Source organism: Giraffa tippelskirchi, chromosome 3 (assembly GCF_054371585.1).
Source record: "Giraffa tippelskirchi isolate mGirTip1 chromosome 3, T2T-mGirTip1v1.2.pri, whole genome shotgun sequence".
Taxonomy (NCBI): domain Eukaryota; kingdom Metazoa; phylum Chordata; class Mammalia; order Artiodactyla; family Giraffidae; genus Giraffa; species Giraffa tippelskirchi.
Window position 1 is genome coordinate 25,610,548 of NC_137277.1, and position 18,183 is coordinate 25,628,730.

General features: G+C 48.6%; 2 protein-coding genes, 1 long non-coding RNA gene and 1 other non-coding gene across 6 annotated transcripts in view; 1 reads left to right on the forward strand and 3 right to left on the reverse strand.

The window, feature by feature from the left end:
• Nucleotides 1–477: 477 nt before the first annotated feature.
• Nucleotides 478–7,513, reverse strand: SLC35B1 (solute carrier family 35 member B1). The gene is made up of 9 exons (XM_081582580.1): nt 7,078–7,513; nt 6,236–6,339; nt 5,538–5,668; nt 5,217–5,247; nt 4,473–4,630; nt 2,554–2,680; nt 1,676–1,782; nt 1,367–1,520; nt 478–724 (listed from the first exon to the last, which is right to left on the reverse strand). Exons 1-9 carry the CDS (start codon nt 7,278–7,280, stop codon nt 672–674), a joined length of 1,068 nt encoding a protein of 355 aa, XP_081438706.1. The 5' UTR covers nt 7,281–7,513; the 3' UTR covers nt 478–671.
• LOC145543955 (small nucleolar RNA SNORA70) lies at nt 3,984–4,118 on the reverse strand. Its single transcript, XR_014081191.1, has one exon. It is a non-coding gene; the product is annotated as a small nucleolar RNA SNORA70 (small nucleolar RNA).
• Nucleotides 7,092–12,528, forward strand: LOC145542859 (uncharacterized). Its single transcript, XR_014080194.1, has 2 exons — nt 7,092–7,577; nt 12,259–12,528. It is a non-coding gene; the product is annotated as an uncharacterized LOC145542859 (long non-coding RNA).
• FAM117A (family with sequence similarity 117 member A) overlaps nt 9,575–18,183 on the reverse strand; it is a 43,167-nt gene continuing 34,558 nt past the window's right edge. For all 3 annotated transcript variants that reach the window (XM_081582583.1, XM_081582582.1, XM_081582584.1), the window contains 5 exons: nt 16,835–16,945; nt 16,311–16,445; nt 14,969–15,170; nt 13,638–13,788; nt 9,575–10,807 (listed from right to left, as the gene is read on the reverse strand). In XM_081582583.1, coding sequence (XP_081438709.1) covers nt 10,507–10,807; nt 13,638–13,788; nt 14,969–15,062 — 546 coding nt within the window. In that variant the 5' untranslated portion in view covers nt 15,063–15,170; nt 16,311–16,445; nt 16,835–16,945 and the 3' untranslated portion in view covers nt 9,575–10,506. The remainder of the gene's footprint in view (nt 10,808–13,637; nt 13,789–14,968; nt 15,171–16,310; nt 16,446–16,834; nt 16,946–18,183) is intronic.

An 18,183-nucleotide genomic window follows, 5' to 3' on the forward strand; every position in this document is an offset into this window, starting at 1 on the left:
GTAGAGGGAGGGAATCAGACCTTCCAAAGCTGTTCATCACATGCACACTGGGTCTCCGCTCTCGTTTTGGTTGAGCTTTGGTTGAAGGGGAGGAAATGGGGAAATGTCAAAACGCAGCAGACTCCGAGGCTCTGGGCTCATTTTATCTCAACCTCAAGAGAAGTTTCTTGAGGAGAGAATATATCTGCAGTTTTTTAAGAAATATTTGCCCACCAGAGCTTTAAAAGATAAAGTGCTTTTTACATTCTCTAGCTCTCACAGACAGCTACTGGTTCTAGCATATTTAGACCTTCGCCTGTGGGAATAGAGGCCATAAGCGCGACAGTTCTTGGGGGAACCGGCCCACCAGCCAGGTTAACCACACCCACGTGGGAGCAGCTTGGGTCATGAACACCAAGCTCTGCCTCTTCTCTTTCTCTCTTTTTTTGTGCAAGGCTGTGCTCCTGGTCATCAAGAACAGAAACGGCCAACTCTGTCTTGTTAAAATCCAAATGCTTTTTTTAGAATATGTGATTTTGCTTCCTTAAAAAACAACAACAACAAAAACAAAAACAAAAAATACCCAGACTGAAACATAGTCCTTTATCTCTATTGTGTCCGTTTTCCCAAGAGATGTCACTGTTGGAGAAAATAACTTAAATATTCTTGGAGTGGAGGTAGTCTCTCTCTTCCTAGTGGGATGTCTTCTTGGCTCCCTTCCCAAACTTGGCATCAAGACCAAGACCTATGGAAAGAGAGAACATGGGCTTAACTTCATGGGGAGAAATGAAGTCTACAAATTATTTGGGGGTGGGAAGTGGGGTGTGCCTTGGTCTCCAAAATTGGAGCTTTAGATAAAACTATAATTTTCAAACATTAGTTTTATAAAACCTCCTCACAGAAAAGAGATTAGTATCAAATGAAAAAAATCACCAAGATACTGATAAATTACAGCAGGGATTTTCCTGGCAGTCCAGTGGTTAAGACTCCGTGCCTCCACTACAGGGGACACTGGTTCGATCCCTGGTGGGGGAACTAAGATCCTGGACGCTCCTTGGTGCAAGAAAAAAAAAAAAAAACAGCAAGACTGAATGAAATTTAAGAGTCAAACTTCTAGTTCTCTCAGCTCATCCACAGCAGTGCCAATTAGTAGGGAATAAGTATAATAATTTTATCCTGCTCAGTGTCTGGGGAAAAAAGAATCATTGGAAAGAAATCATTCAAATGAAATGTTCCTTAGGAAAGCTGGATTACAGGTAATGCTTCCTCTTTTTTAAAAAAGTTTGCTCTAAAATAACACATTTCACAAATATACAAGTAAGTATTAAGGGAAAAAAATAAAGTCCCTTTGTATGGCCCAGAGCTGCATGCTCTGGATTTAACTTACCCAAGAACACCAGCACAGTGCCCACCCACTGCATGGGGCTGATGGGGTTGGCAAAGAGGATCACAGAGGCCAAAATGGTAAAGAACTTTCGAGTTGTGGTGATGATGGAGCAGGTCAGGGGACCAAAATACACAACTGTCATGAAGATGAAGCTCTAGAGAAAGACAGAAAGACAAAGTCAGGCTGGTTCCTGTGTATCTACCAAGAAAAGTCTGTAACAGGACATCATGGCTGATCTTGCCACCCTCTTCTCCCAGCCAGGCCAGTCTCTCTTGGGGCAGTCAAGCCATCACCCATCAAGGCACTCACCTGGCCCAGGGCACTAGTCAGGCCAAAGAGGAGAATGTTATAGATGACGGTAGGATACCTTTCGGCAAAGCTCAAGAACTCCCAGAGCTCCCCGGTGAACAGGATTCCTAGGAAGAAACATCCAAAGATGAACGGTGCATTCTGTGTGCCCATACTCACACGCACACACCTGCAGAGGCCTGCTAAAGTACTCTGAAGTGGGGCAGGGCAAGGGAAAACGTATGGCGTGAGTTTGTATTGTCCCATCAAGCATCTCCTATTTTTCTGATTAGAGAAACTAACTAAAGACTCTTCTGGGAAATACTTAGAAGTTAATGAGTTACTTCTGTCAAAGTGATGGAAAGAAGCAAACCTCAGATGCTCTGAAGATACTGATCCACACATCCCTAGCTTAAGGCAGCCCCAAGCACTGGTCGATTCCAGCCATCAGCAGCCTCCTCTGTTAACCCTAATTGTGTTGTATGAAAAATACTCCCTGTGTGTGCCCAGATTTGAAAAAAAAAGTTAGAAAGCACTGATTTAAAAGCAAACACCTTAATGTTTGAACAATCTTCAGTATTCACCACAGACCAATGTCTCATCTACCTCAGAGGAGGGTGAGTTCCCAAGGCACCCCTGCATTTTACTACTGTGCGTCTTCCCATGATACCTGACACAGATCTATTCCTGATTGTGCCAGTACAGCAGCAAGCAGAGCTGACTGGTGACAGCTTCTCTAAGAAGGCTTCTCAAGGGCTTGGACAATAAGGCATCTGAGAACGGAGGCTGACCTTTGGCCTGGGCAAAGAGCACAACCGGCACCAGAGCTAGAGATTAAGTGGATGAAGGCAGTCTGCCCTCTGCTGATACATGGAAAGAATAGCAGAACCACTCCTCACCAGCTCCCAGCAACAATGTTGACCAAAGGTTGATGTTCAGCATCATGTGGTTGGAGCCTGTTTGATAGTGAGCTCGCATGTGGTCCTGGGAAACTCCGGTCAGTCCATCCAGGGTTAGAGACAAGAGCTGGGAAAGAAAGAGTACAGCCTGCAGTGAGAAAGCCACTGGCACCCTCCCTAACTCAGGACACAGACCTCTCATTTTCTGAGATCCCTCAGAAAGCCGCTGCCTTAAGACAGAGTCCTCAGAAAAAAACGCTGCCATTTGCCCACAAGCAGAGGGTGACAAGAGGCCACGTGAGCTCCCTCCTGCCCCCAGCACCGGAAGGACAGGTAATCTGAGCCACACAGAGCCACAAAGATGTAATGTGGTCAGAGCAGGGCAGGAAGCCTACCACTTCTCAACGCAGTGCTGCGAAGCCTGGCATGCAGGGGCCTAGAATAGGCATTGGTGAGCCACACACATTCTTCCACTAAAGGTGGAGAAAGGAAATCTAATCCCAGCATGTTAGCCTCCTGGCTTGGGAGTCCAGTGCTCCAGAGACTGGATTCTGTGGTCACATTGCCGGATTAGAATCCAGGGCAATATTGGACACAATTTCTTCAGTCATGTCCGACTCCTTGGGACCCCATGGACTGTAGCCCACCAGGCTCCTATGTCCATGGGATTTCCCAGGCAAGAATACTGGAGTGGGTTGCCATTTCCTACTCCAGGGGATCTTCCCAACCCAGGGATTGAACCTGTGTCTGTTAGGTCTAACCTGCATTGGCAGGTGGGTTCTTTACCCCTAGCGCCACCTAGGAAGCCCATGTTAGCCACTAACTCTGCCAGTTAACAGCCATATGGCCATGGGCAAACGATTTAACTTTTCTTTGCCTCAGTTTCTTCATCTGTAAAATGGAGATTAATACTATCTAAGTTATGAAGTTATTGTAAAAATTAACTAGTTTTCATGTAGAACACTTGGAACAGTACCTAATACCTAGTAAGCAATAGCTACTATAGTATTTTTATTTTTTGACAGTAAAGTAGGATTTATTGGTGGGCAGAAGGAAGGAGGGGACAGCACCCTCATGAGTGCAGGGTCCGCCATTTGTCCAGAGGACCACGATTAGGGATGTATTTGACCCTACAGCCATTTGGGATGAGCTGCTTTTCTGCCACCATGGTTTCAAATTCATCTGTGTGAAACTTAGTAAATCCCTACTTCTTGGCGATGTGGATCTTCTGGTGGCCAGGAACCTGAACCTGGCCCTGTGGAGGGCCTCAATCATATGCCCCTTGTTCTGTAGCTTGGTGTGAACAGACATTATAGCTTGGCTAAAGTGGACTCTTGCCACTGTACCCTGGGCTTTCCAAAGGCACCATGCATACCTGTCTGGAGCCTAGATTGGGGACAGCATGCCAGTCATGAATGTCCACTGGCCAGAGTTGTCTCCAAGGTCACTAAGGGCAATCTGTACAGGCAACAGGCTGCATACACTACCAAGGAGGCTGCTGTTTGCAGCCACTGCACACTGGGCCCCCATGGGGAAAAGAACATGGTTGGCTTAATTGGCTATATAGTATTATTTTTAACTCTGGCTTCCAGGTTTCTTGGAAAGCCACAGTGAGAGACATGCTACTCCTTTCCTCTTTACTCTCAGGTCTCAGGGACCTCACATCAGCATTTAGACATGGGCCTCAGAGTTATCTCTTCCCCAGAAGGAGAGCTGAACTGTTGTGAAATATTCTAGGCTCCCCATTACAGCCTTAGCAGAGCCAAGGACCCTGCAGCAAGAGACAAAGACCAGAAACGGGGAGCAAGAAACATCACTTTCTCTCTCAAAACATATAACTGGCCTTCTGTATGTGCAGGGGGCGGATATTCCTGTTAAGATTACTGGAAAAGGCTTCCTTTCCCAACAGGATTACATACCAGGAGCAGCTCTCCATAGCCAATTGTGTGTTCTTCTATCCCGACTACTTTTTTGGGTTTGTACATGAAAAGGGCCACTCCAGCCACAATTAGCAACACACACAGGTACTTGGCCATTGGGTACTTCTTCTTCAAGAGGGTCACTCCAAGGAGCATGACTACAGGGAAGAAACAGGGTGGAAAATTCAGGCACCCATAGGCACTGTTGAGACCAACAATCTCCTCCTAGGAGCCAAAGACTCATGGGGAAAAAAGAATGTCTGAGAAGGAGAGCTGACAGAGGACAAAAAGGAGAGTGCAAGACTAGCACCCATGTAGAGATGACTGTGCAACAAGAGTGAACGAAGAATATAAAGCAGAGATAGGTAGAGAACAAAGGCTCCAGGAAGGAGCCCGGTAAAGGTAGGGTAGTAGGGAACAGTGAGAAATTGAGAATAAGGAAACTGATGCTCAGATGGGATTTAGGGTGCCTACTGACAATGGAGGCCACCAAAACGACGGACCATGTGAAGCAGATGAGGTCAGCTTCTAGCTCACAGTGAGGATTATCAGCTAATGAACACCCAACACAACAGGAAGTGATACAGATGACAGGATGGGCAGGGGGAAGGAATGCAGGGAAGTCACTATAGATAGCAGTGGTGAGATGACAAAGCTCAGAGGAATAGAGCCCCAGCAGAGGAGGATCAGGCTCACTACAGGAAGACTGAGGATGGACGACAGCGACCATCTTCTTCTGCTTACCTGGGATGGGCTTGCAGGATTTACCAAGGACCTGAAATTAAATTGAGCAAAAATAATTTCTGAGTGTCTTTGACATGCCAGGTACTGAACTAAGGGCTACATAAGATGAGTAAGTTAGTGTGGAGCCTGCACCAGAGACTGTAGCCTCAGAAAACGGCTCTATCACAGCCCACCCAGCAGCACTAAATGTCAGATCTGTGGTTCTTCACACTCTTAATTTCCCAGACACACTCTCCTTTTATTTAAGTCACAGACCTGAGGGAAGAATCTTTCATCCTTTTGAACTTCTGAGCCAACCCTCACCCCACCCTGAGGTTTCACCTGAGTTGGGTAGTTGACAAACTGTAGTGCTGAGTTGCTGGAGACCATAGCACCCAGATAGGAGACAGAACATGCAGCATAGAGCCAGCTCCGAGTACGATCCACTCTGGCAGTGTCAAAAAACTGGATCACTAGAAGACAAAAGAAACATACAAGAGAAAGTTGGCAGGCCTAGGATGGACCACTGAGCAAAAGTCAAAGCCACATGAAAGGAATTTATCTGTCAAATAAGATGAGAAGTACAAACTATTTCCGTCCTCTTAAAAGATTCGGAAATCTCTGAAGATTCTCCAACTCTCCAATCCCATCTAAACCTAACACAAGACCTCATGCAGGGCAGCGGTGGGGGATAGGGGGGTGCATGTTCATTCAGATCAAGGGACTAGTCAGCCCTGCTGCTAGCCCCCAGGGAACAAAGAGAGCTGACACAAAAAGGAAAACCAAAAAGACAAAGAAAAAAGTTTTAAGTATTCTCATGGGGATCTGGAATACAGATCCATTCTCTGCACATTTCTGACTGAGAAACTGATTTAGTTTAAGGAAACAGAATTCCACCTTTTCCCAAAGCCACTAGTTTTATAAGTCTAATAGAGAGGCTGTTGTTAGCACTAAAGGGGCTGAGGGTCTTCAGAATTAGACCTAATGCCTAGGATACATAGGGAAGGGGACACACAACATATTATTATCTAAGTACTCACAGATCTTGGCAAACACAGCATTGACCACACATTGGATGAAGACCAAAGTTAAGGCAAAAGTGAAGGTCTCCTGCTTGGCTCCCTCCCCATACTTTCCTCTTGTTCTAAGAATAAAATGCATGAGAAAGAGACGAATTAATATACTTCCCTCAGGGTCCTCTGGTAATCCAGAGCCACTGAATGCTTTGAAATTGTTTTGCTTCTCTAGACTTAGGTAAAGTTTGGTAAGGATCACATTTATAACAGGAGCCGATTTTATTGGAACTAGAAACTAGATATTCCAGGCTGCTAATCAGAGAACCGAATGAAACAAACTCTGTGTGTGTGTACACATATATCCGTACAGGATGGTGCTGAAGAAAACGTGAAAAATTGTGTATGTGTGTGTACACATATCCGTACAGGATGGAGCTGAAGGAAACATGAAAAACTGGTGAAACGATGTACACCGGGGCAGGGCCGAGGGCGAAATAATCAGCAACCTGCAAGAATATAGGAGTTTCAAGGACAGCCCAGCACAGGTCATGGAAACCTAAGTCTGTAAAACCCAGCCGTTTAGAACCAACAGGAAAAACATCAATTAAGGGAAGAAAAATAACCACCTCCCGAGAATCTAGGAACCAACTTTCGCGTTTTGTATAACCCTTGGGAGGTTTAGCAGCAAAGGGGTCAGGATGCTGGGAGAGCAGAAGGGGCCAAAGGGAACACTGGGGTTAGGGGAGGGAGGGCCGCGAACCTGAACCTGACCACAGGCTGGGGAGACAAGGCAGGATTGAGCGGGCGGGGCGGGGGTGGTGGTGCGGTGGCGGGGGTCTGCGTTCCCACCCTGGGGATCCGCTCACATCTTTTCCTGCAGGATCCCATAGTAGAAATAGCAGACAAAGACGCCGAGGAAGCAGAGCGGCAGACGCAGCCGGTCGGGCACCAGGGAGCTGCTAGCGGCCATGAGACGCCCGGAGGACCCGACCGGAGACCCGCTCACAGCCGGCAGCGGCGGCGGTGACAAGTCCAGCCGGACATCGCCGACCGGCGACAGGGGCCTCATAGGAGCTGCATGAGACCGCCGCTGAGGAGGGCCCCAGCAGCCACCGCCGGAACTGCCAGCTCGAGACCACCCAGGGGAAAACTCCTCAAAACCCAGAACCCGCTTCCAAGGAAAGGAGACCCACCCTGGGGCCTTGGCCTCGTCCCTGATGGCCAGAGGAGCCAGCTGGATAGAGGGCAACGCCTTGCCCTCGAGACTTTCCGATCAGGCAACTCCGAGGACAACTGCGACCCGGAGCGCGACGGGATGGCCTAGGCGATACGCGGACGTGGAATGATGACGTCTAAGGATGTGGAGGTAAGCAATTGGCTACGCTGTGCAAAGACAAACAGGTGGGCGGGAAGGAGGAATAAGCCGGCCGAGCAAATCGAAGAGTCTTTTCCCCGGTCGGCTGTCAGGCTTCTGCTGGGTCCTAACTCCCGGAAACTGTCAATGTAACTTTAGCGCCCCCTAGCGGGTCCCCGGCGTCCCCGACTCTACACTCTTTACCAGAAGAGCGTTCAAGGCCTGTCTTTGGGGAGCCATCCTCCTCCTAGAGCACATCACAAGGCTCCCAAGGGTAGCAGGGCTCTTGTCTCAGCTCTGTCACTTAAAGGCAGGGTAACCTGTGCGTGTCACCTAAATGCCGAGCTACAGTTTTCCTAATCTATATATATAGTCCATAGGAATGAGTAATAGCCACCTTGTCACCTCTTGACTATTGAGGGTCAAATGAGCTGAGCTTGGCGAAAGTGTTTTATAAACTGTAAAAGCGTGCTGTGCAAGTTTAAGGTATTTATTAGTCATGACTCGTTCTCAACTCTGATCTTATTTCCTCACATCTGGAGATGGAAATGGAAGCTTGCTGAAGTGGATTTTCTTCAGGGTCTTACAACTCACCAACAAGGGAGCAAACCCTCCTGCACTAATGAACTCCTTGTTGGGCCCCCAACTGATGACACTGGGAGCTAAGGCCAGACTAACTCCAGGGCTTGCCACTACCAGCCTCAAGCCCCACAGTAGTCACTGGACTCTGGGCTGCTCTCTGGGTAGAGGCTCCTTCTCCCCTTCCAGCAGCCTACTCCTCTGGCACAGCTTCAGGCAAAGGAAGGAAACTCGGGGCAGCACCACACCCATCCCTCTGGGCCTGACTCACTAGGACTTTGGGGGTAGGCCAAACGTCTTTCAGGGGAGGGGCAAGAAGTAGAAGTAGGGTCTGTCCCCAACTCTGTCTCCTTTATATTAACTGGGGAGGGGGACCCCCACACTTTTGCTTTCTTGCCCAGTGGCTTCCTCTACTGAATTAGCTGACAATTCCAGGGCGCCGAGCTAGGGTTCCAGTCCCAGCTCTGCCTTTTCCCTAGCTGGGACTTCAAACAATTCATTTGACCTCTGAGTCAAGTTTCCTCAGTTGAAATTAATGGACATATAATAACGGGGAGAGTACTGTGGTTAGGGGAATGGGCACTGGAATCAAATGATCTGGTTCCCAATCCTAGCTCCCCCATTTGTCCTTCCCTCATTAGTACAGTGGGATTTATCACATCAGATGGTTTATGATATTTCAATGACCTTTTAGATAGAGCATTTTACAGTGTATCTGTTGCTTACCTAGCTAATTCATGGTAGTTGGGATAGCCTGGTTTGTTTTGAGGTTTTATGAGATAGATGCAATTGTAGTTACTATGATTGCCCTTAAGGTAGTCAACTTTTTACCCATACAATGGGGATAATGTCTTTTGTGAAAATGCTTTGTAAACTGCAAATCACTAACAGAACGGTGGGTTGGTTATTCTCTTTTCCCCCACAAAGCTCTTACAGGTGGGGCACTATAAAGCTGATAGGCTGCAAAAGGACCAGAACAGTTTCTTCTATCTGTGTTGTGGGTGCTCACTCATGTGACAAAAACACTCAGAAGGAGCTAAAGCTTCCCTAAAACTATCTGAATGCCATTCCCTTGTCTTGTAAATTGCCAAACCGTTTCCCCTTGGTCACCCTCATTTCCCAGGTAAAATCCACTCTCCATTAGGGTGTTTTTCCAGGCTCACCCAAGAAAGGATGACTTCCCCCACTAACTCCTTCACCCCCCATCCACTGCACTCTTCATTCAGGACATCCCTTCCCTGGCTGCACTGTTTATATGTCCATGTAGAGAAGGTAAGCCTGCTGTCCTGAGGACACAGACTTTGGACCCATCCACCCAACATTATGTGTTAAGTAAAGGCTCCTCTTGAAGACAAGGATGAAGTGATTAATGAAACCTTCAATCTCCATACTGCTCCCTCACCCCCAAAATATTTAACAGAAACTCAAGCTGCTGGGAATACTTATTTATTTGGTCTATTAACACCAAGATCTGCAAAAAAAAAAAAACCACTTCTAAACACAGGATAATAAAACTTGAACATTAACATTCTTCTTCAATTTTGTGTAAGCTCTGCAGTACGGAAAATATACAAACTTCAAACAGCTGCAAAAATAGTGTCTTTGGGAGAAAATAGAGTTTCTACATCGATACAAGAAAAATAGGCATTTTCCTAATCCAACCCAGTCCTGGGGCAGGTGGAGGGTGGAGAGTCGCCACTTGCCACCCAGAGGAATGCCAGCTCTCCCTCTCCCCCACGACCCACCTGGGGCTGGGCAGGCTGGGCTGCTACTTAAGACAATCTTAGGGTGAAAGCGAGATGAAAATGCCACTTGGGAAAACGCCTGGTTCCCCCTCTGCCAGCAGCTGGATTGGTCAAGTGTCATGGCCCTTTCAGGCTGCTTTGGTCAGCTCCTCCAGTGAGAGGGTGGCATGCGAATGGGACTGAGAGGATGGGGGTATTTGTTTGGGTCTCCTTGTCTATGTCTGAAGGAGAAGGAAGGAAATCTGTGGTGTCCCCTCTCCTTCAACCATGGCCAGCTCACTCATGATAAAGACAAGGGTCCCGTACACAGCCCTTTGAACTCATACCCAGGAGTGGGGGACCCAAGACCTTCTGGGTGAGTGTTCCACCAAGTGAGAGAGGTGGCAAGAACACAGGTGTGACTTGTGAGCTGCCCAGCTATTAGTGGACAAAGCAGGTCCCCTCACATTTGAAGGGGCCAGTGTTCATCAGAAAGAGGACCCAGGGCTTTGACACAATAAATGAAAGTGCTCAAAGGCCGAGAGGGAAGGGCTCCTTCATCCCCCACCTCAGGGGAGCTAGGGAGGGTCCTGCCACCAAGGCACTGGTCTCCATGGTAAAGTGGAGGTAAAGCTCCCTCAGACCACCAGGGAGCTCTGAAAAAGCACAGGCTCTTCTGATGGTGGGGTGCGCTGCCACGGCTCAAAGGGCAGTGAGGAGGCCTTGGAGGCCTCTGGATCCTTCCGAGGCGGTGGCCTGGAGCTGGCAGGGGGAAGGGGGGACCCCGGGCTTGAGGGGCAGTTACGGAAGATGAAGCCCATGGTGGGGAAGAGGGGCTTCATCAAGCTGACGGGGCAGAAGGCCGAGCCGGTTGGGTTGAAATGGACTTTGTTCTTGTCAGGACAGGAAGTCAGGAAGGCCAGGTCAGGACCTGGGGACCTGGAGGATGGAGACAGAAACACAAACACAAATAGCCAGTGAGAAGGGCTGAGAGGTGTCACAGTGTCAGGCGAGCTGGGTCTCTGTTCCGACAGGTTGGTAGCTTGACCAAAAAAACGACAGGCTACTGAGCAACAACCAGTGTTTAGGCCCCTCAGCTCTCCATGTTTTAGAAACAGGGCTAAACAACCGGAAATCTACTTTAGCTAAAAACAGAAGGGATTAAAGCTAGACAGGAAGGAGAACTTCCTGACTGTGATTCTAGAAGAAGAGACAGAGAGACCTTTTAATTTGAGAGATTTTTATCAGTGAGCAGTGTTTTGGGGGCAGACCTCTTGCCTGAAAGCAGAGATCCTAGCAAAGTGACTTTCTTAGACTTTTTATAGTCTAAGGCTGAGATTCTCAGCCTCCTCATTATTGGCATTTGGAGCTGGATAACTCTTGCCTGTGGGGAACTATCCTGTGCCTCGTAGGATGTTTAACAGCACCCCTGGCCTCTACCGACTGAATGCAAGCAGCACTACTACCCCATGTTGTGACAACCAAAAATGCCTCTTGACATTGCCAAATGTCCCCTCAGAGGAAAAATACCCCTCATTGAAATCTCCTGGCCTCAAGAATCTAATTCTTAAGCAGATTGAAAAGATTTAAAAGGTATGATTTTCAAAAACCCTTGCTGAAAGGAAAGGACAGCGGCTAGACCTTATCAGGAGATCTAGATTCTAACTTACCATGTGCTCTTGGCCTAACCTGTCTCACCTAACATGGAAAGAATTCCCTACTCTGCCGGTCATGTAGGGGAAATGGAAGGATTAAAACAGGTCAGGTCAGAGAGTTCTACAGTAAGGAATCCTTATGATACAAAAAAAAAGGTTCTTTCCCCCGAAAGAATGTCTGGCCATGCTTCAAGGGTGAAGAGCCCCAAGAAGCTGCTGGTTGTGAGGATTCCAGGCAAGAACACAAACACGTGAGGAGACAGTCACGCTCTGCGCCAGTGCTTCCCGTCGCCTAACTTTTTCTTGAAGTGTAACATGTACGCAGAGAAAAATGCGCTTGGTGCACAACTTGATAAACTGATTACCATTTTAATTGTAGTACCATTTAATTTTAATTCTAACCATTCCAAACCCAGGAAGAAGAGCAAGGCATGTGGAGGAGGGCAGATGTTGGCCAGCGTGGGTGGTGGAAGGAAAGGTAGAAGGAAGTGAGGGCCCATGTGCGGCGTGTGTTTGGAAGCCTGGGGTCCCAGAGAACTCCGCAGTGCCAAGGTGTCCCCTGACTGAGAAGGACTTACAAGAATCCCACTTTAGGAAGAGGTAGGGGATGGGCAGGAGAGGGCATGCCTTCGACGTAAGCAGGCTCACAGGAGGAGGGTGACCGAGGGAAGACCAAGTAACGCTCGAAGGACATGACAACCAGCATGACCCTGAACAGCTTGATTCCTTCCCTAGGAAATCCAGGCCATCTTACCGGCTAGGCAGCCAGGAAGAGGAAAATAGGAAAGAAGAACGACTAAACAGAAGAACTTCCCAGTAGGAAAGTTCATACAATGAAGAGATGCCAATGAGTTGAGAATTTCTGTCGCAGGATATCTCAGAAAGTAACTGATGGCTCACCACCTCGCTTAAAAGAGTTAAGACAGGGGCAGGAAGCTGGATGAGATGGCTTTAACCCTCTTCTGGCCTTAAGAGCCTACAAAAGAATAAAGTCAAGCAGCAGCCTAATTGTCACAAGCAATTCCAGGCTGTAATTATTCAACTATACCGTGCTCTGGGGAAGGAGACAGGATCCAGAGTCTGCTTCAGCTACAATATTTGGCCTTTTCCCTCTCACCCACCCCAGAGGACCGAGGATTCTAGAGAAATGGCAACAGTGATGATGTGAGCAAACCCCTGGTGCCCATGGTTTTCCCCGTAACTCCCTCTGGGTTATGTATGTACCTCCTGCTACTACCAAGGGTCATCCTGTTCCTTATCTGGGATACAAATAGAGCCATCAAGCCCTGTTCTAGCTAAATCTCCACTCACACACCATAACTGAACTTCCTGACTGCTGTCAAAACCTCAGCTTCCACTGTGAAATGGCCTCAAGGAACATTACAGTGGTAGCGGGAATGTGATGAGCTCTCTTCCCAGCTCCTGCTAAGCGGGGCCGTGAGCATTTGGAAAGCTTTGGCTCTGGATTCTCTCTGCTAATGGGAGGGAACTGTAGTAAAGAAATCAGTTTAAGAATGACTTCTGAATTGTCCAGGCTGGTTTGGGAATATTCCATAGTCTTTACTTGCAAGGACTGGAAATTTCTGTCGGGAAGTTCATGACACTTGAACCACTGCAGCTGCAGGGTGAAGATTTGACTCAGAAGCAATATGAAAGCTGTTTAGGCTCCCCCGGCCATGCCAGTGGGCATGAGGCACTTCTAAGCTCTGCCTGAAGAGAATTACTAATATGTTCTCTCTCTCTCTCTCATTATGGTCTAACAAATTCTCACACCTTCCTTGGGGATGGAAAAAAAATAGAAGAAACAAAGGGTTTAAGTTTCAGATCTCTTTCCTTTCCAGCTCCTGCTGCGCTTGTGGCTGGCATGTGGGAGGCCAGCAGGTTTCTATGGAGATCATGATAAGCAAAGATTTAGGTGCTCAGAGGAGGTAATGTCAACAAGTTTGATCATGGAAAAACTGCAGTACTGATTGTCTATGGCTGACAGTGTCTCCTGACAAGACGGAGTCCGAGCCTGAAGAGGGGCCTATCTGGTGGGACACCACAGGGCTCAGCCAACATCTCTGTCCCTCCCACGCACACCCAGACCCCCACCAACCGGCTGAGGTACTCACGTGGCCTCTTCAAACACCCGTACTCTCTCACAGCCTTCTGGGGGCTCCCGTTTGAAGACATAGCTGTGATTGGGCCGAGGGGAGGAGGCAAAAGCAAGGACTGGAGATGGGCTGCCATCTTCAAGGAAGGTGGGGTGGCCTGGAGAGGAAGCTGCACACAGAGTAAGGCTGAGTCGAGTGGCACCAAAGGAAGTCTCAGCTTTCCCAGGCTCAGGCCTTGGTGTAAATGGGCGGGGCTGGGAGACACGGCACCGTGGGTGGCAGTGGTTATGTTCATCCAGGTGGTTTGTCTATGCTCTACCTTAAAACATCTTTGAGGCAGCTTACAAAATTATAGCTTCTGTTATACAGGGTAAAAAAAATACAGTTGAATTGAGGGAAAAGTCTAGTCTAATACCAATTCCATATGCCCCAGAGGTAGACTGTGATTGGATCTCCAAGTCTCAGATTGAAAAGAATCCTAACGTCTGTCTCTCTGCCTTCTTCCAAGACTGCACCACCCTGCCTGCCAACATACCACAGCTTCTTCCTTTCCACGGTCTTGAAAATCTATCCCTTCTTCCAGGAAGAGCTCTTCTACTGACTCAGACAAGCGATCTTTACTCACCCCACTTGTGGGATAAGATTCCTCTCATTTTCCACACAGCAAATGTACTTTGCTGAGGTTTCAAATATTGACTTTATCTGTGTTTATGTCACATTTATTCTTTTATTATTCTATGCTCTGTTCACCTCTGTATTGTCAGATCATGCCTTTGACCGGCCTACCTGATGGGGTTGCTATGAAGATCAAGTCAGGTGATGCAGGCAGCAGTGCCTGCATGTTAGAATGTTAGAATCATTCATACAGGAAAGAGGGACTCGTGTCTTGTCCTCTCAGTGATGCAGTCATGGAGGAAGCACAAAGTGGAGATTTGGAGTGAGAAAGCTTGGGTTTTGATCTGGGTCAGACTGTGTGACCCTGGGCAAGAGTCATTCTTTTATTTATAGCACTCACACCTGCCCTGAGATGCGTGCCTGGTTATGGGTACAGTGAACACTTGATGGGCTCATGGGCTCTCCACTACGGCCAGACCTCAGCCAAAAAATGAGGGTGGGAGGGATTGCTTCTCTGGATTACAAGTGAGGATTAAATAAAACTGTAAGTGCAGAAGCTTCATATAAATTATAAATCAGAATCCATATCAAGGATCAATACAACATACAGAATGAAGATATCCTAGTTGGTTAGTAAGTAAAAGTGCCTGGCCAGAAGTTGACGAGTTGGGAAAGGGCACAGTGGTGACGCCATACTTGACATGGGCCTTGCGGCCTTGGCCTCCCCAGCTTACCTTTGTCGTTGGGGACGGACGCGAGCTCCTCAGCTGCACCCCGGTGTTCCTCACGGCTGGTCTGGCCAGAAGGCTGGGGGGATGCCAGGGGCATGGAGGGAGAGCTGGCAAGGTTTCCAGGCTCCAGGAGGAGGAGGGGGTGATCACAGCTGCCGCTCTGGGGGGGAGCTGGGGCGCGGTGCCCGTCAGGGATTTCAAGGATCTGCCGAGGAAGAGTGGGGATGGGGACTCTCAGGCCTGTCCCCTGAGGCCATCAGGGCTGCAGGGACCCTTAGGATCCTCCCCTCGCCATTGTCCTTGTCCTCTATTCACAACACGGTGACACCATTTCTTCACTTCCCTGACTTTCCCAACTACCCCCATCAGAGCACTTTGTTCTTTTCCCTCATGGACAGCACGTTATAACCATAAATTTTATGATTTCATCCATGTGTCGCTCCCACTAGGCTGTATGCCTCACGAAGGTAGGGGCCTCCTGTGTGTCAGGCTCTGGGAACACAAAGGCGAACAACACACGGGGGCACGAAAAGCGAAAAGCGGCAGGCCAGCAGGACACTGTAAGGCCGCTGCAGTGGTATCATTGTGCAGATTAGTATCATGTATGAAATACACACTCCTGCTTTTAACATTCAATAGTACTTGTATCAACAGCTCACCAATCTGTATGTGTGTGTAAAATCCTACATATATGCACATTAAAAATCAACCAGCAAGTAAATCATAAACTGAGGAGTGTGCCCATTAGAATTATATTAATACTGCCCAACTGGCATTCCCCAATTGTCCTGTGTCAGTATAAAAATGTGCCTGAGACTGCAGAAAAGGGAGCAAATAATCCGTCTGGGAATGGAGGGGGGGAGAAGGCTGCACAAAGGCAACTGGGCATGAAGGATGAACCTGTGTGACCAGGTAGCGACGGAGGAAAGGGAAGCGGTAACTCAGGCACCAAGGCTGCTTGAACGGAGGCACAGCTGGGTGGTGGTGATGGTGACAGTGGCGAGTGTGCCAGGAGCACTGAACTGATGCTTTGGCTGAAGAGTGATGCCTAGTCTGCTCTTCTCAGCCAGGGGCCCTCCTCTATGCCAACCCCTACTCCTTCTCTTTCTACTCACTGCCCCAAAGCCTTCCCAGCTTCACCCACCCAGCTCTGCTGTTCTTATGGTCAAGTCCATTTGAGTCTAATAAACTCCATTTGTGTTCCTCCCATGGGGTGGTGTTGGCATACTGCTCTGTTGACAGGTGCACAGCCTGTGCACCCCCAGACAGCACGAGTCCCACCTCCCCGTCTCCAGACTCAGCAAGATGCGACTGTCTGTGCACCCAAGGTGTGGCCCCCACTCACCCGCAGCAGCTCCTCTTCACCCTGGTCCTTCACAAACACCTCCTCCAGCTCTTGGTTGAGCCCTTCCAGGCTCCGGTGCAGGCAGGGGCTGAGTCTCAAGACAGGGGATTCTGCGGGGAAGCTGGGAGGGGATGCCTGAGGAGGAGGCAGATGAGGCCATCACTGAACCCCACCAGGCCCCATCCAGGTATCAGTTCTGACCAGCGGGTAACAGTCTTGTCTACACAGCAGAACCAAGTGGGTAAAGGAGAGTTTGGGGACAGTTACCAATTCAGTGGGGCTTTCTCTATAAGGCAGAGGTCCAGAGTGTGCTTTTAGAGTCTGCACCGTGGCCTCAAGTGTTCAGGGGGTGGGAATGGAGGACAGAGACATGCAGCATGTGCCCTTTCCAATGTTGCATCAAAACTTCCCCTGGCACTCACATGGCCACAGGCCCTGCAGTGAGGAAGGGCTTGGAGGACCTGCCCACGCCAGGGGGCCCACCACGAAGGATGAGCAGGGAAAGGGCTGGGGGACAGACGTACCCTCAGTGCTCCCCGCACAGCATGGTCCCCTTGGAGTGGGGAGCCCCGCTCCTTCTCTTTCCCACTGCGGCTCAGCTTTGTCCTCTGCAGCTGTTGCTTCAACTTGGTAATCTGGCGGCCAGTAGAGCGGAGAGGACAGGCAGGTGAAGCAAAGCAAAGGTGCACTGGGTCCTCCCTCCCAGGTGTGCATGCAAAGTCGCCTCAGCAGTGTCTGACTGTGTGCGAGCCCATGCACTGTGGCCCGCCAGGCTCCTCTGTCCATGGGATTCTCCAGGCAAGAATACTGGAGTGGGTTGCCATGCCCTCCTCCAGGGGATCTTCCCAACCCAGGGATCAAACCTTGCATCTCTTACATTTCCTGCATTGGCAGGCAGGTGCTTTACCACTAGTGACACCTGGAAAGCCCCTCTCTCAGGCGTGGCTCCTGCCAAAAGCTCAGGATACATAAAATACATAAAAAGAAGATGGAAGTTAATCTTCCATCTCAAAATACTTCAATGGTGTTCAAATCTGTGATGATATGCTCACCGGGCAAGCCAGACACCATATTAACCAGATTATTGGATGTTTTGAATTACCAGGTATTCCACAGGTGGCTCAGGTTCGAAAAGATTAAAAATATACAACACTGAAACCATTTTTGTCTTTCACAGATTCCAAAGGCATGGAAAACTACTCTATTAATAAAAATGGGAAATGATGTTTTTACATTCACTCCTCAAAGTATATTCACAGCTATCTCAAAGGCCTTGGGACCAGGAAGGATAAAAGGATTTCCTCCTATTTTATTATGATTATTATTTTGGGGACAGGGGCTGTGGTGGGTCTTCATTGCTGCTCGAGGGCTTTCTCTTGTTGTGGCCCCTGAGCCGGGGCTACTCTTTGTTGCGGCGTGTGGGCTTATTGTTGCAGTGGTTCCTCTGGCTGTGGAGATAGGCTCTAGATACATGGGCTTCAGTAGCTGCAGCTCTCAGGCTCTAGAGCACTGGCTCAGTATGGCACATGGGCCGAGTTGCTCTGTGGGCATGTGAGATCTTCCTGGATCAGGGATGGAACCAGTGTCCCTTGCATTGCAAGGAGGATTCTTAACCACTGGACCATCAGGGAAGCTCCCCCCGCCCCCATTTTAAAGTAGACTATGCTGAGCAAGGAGCAGCCTCTCCAGAAGGAAGATCAGCTTTTGTCCCAACTTCACATCCGGTAACAGTTATGGAGAATCATCAACAACTTTGAACGTTATCCCAGTCACTTTGTAATTCTGGACCTACTGATCCTTAATGTAAATATTCTGATAATTACAAATGGCAAATACTTTGTGTTTCCCACTAGCGTTAAATACTTCATATTCT

Bases quoted from the DNA above. Each gene is read 5' to 3' on its own strand.
- SLC35B1 (XM_081582580.1), bottom strand. From the start codon at position 7,280: ATGAGGCCCCTGTCGCCGGTCGGCGATGTCCGGCTGGACTTGTCACCG. The intron at 6,340-7,077 runs GTGAGCGGATCC...TTTTATTCTTAG, and splicing joins GGGATCCTGCAGGAAAAGAT to AACAAGAGGAAAGTATGGGG. The intron at 5,248-5,537 runs GTGAAACCTCAG...ATTTAATTTCAG, and splicing joins TTGTCAACTACCCAACTCAG to GTCCTTGGTAAATCCTGCAA.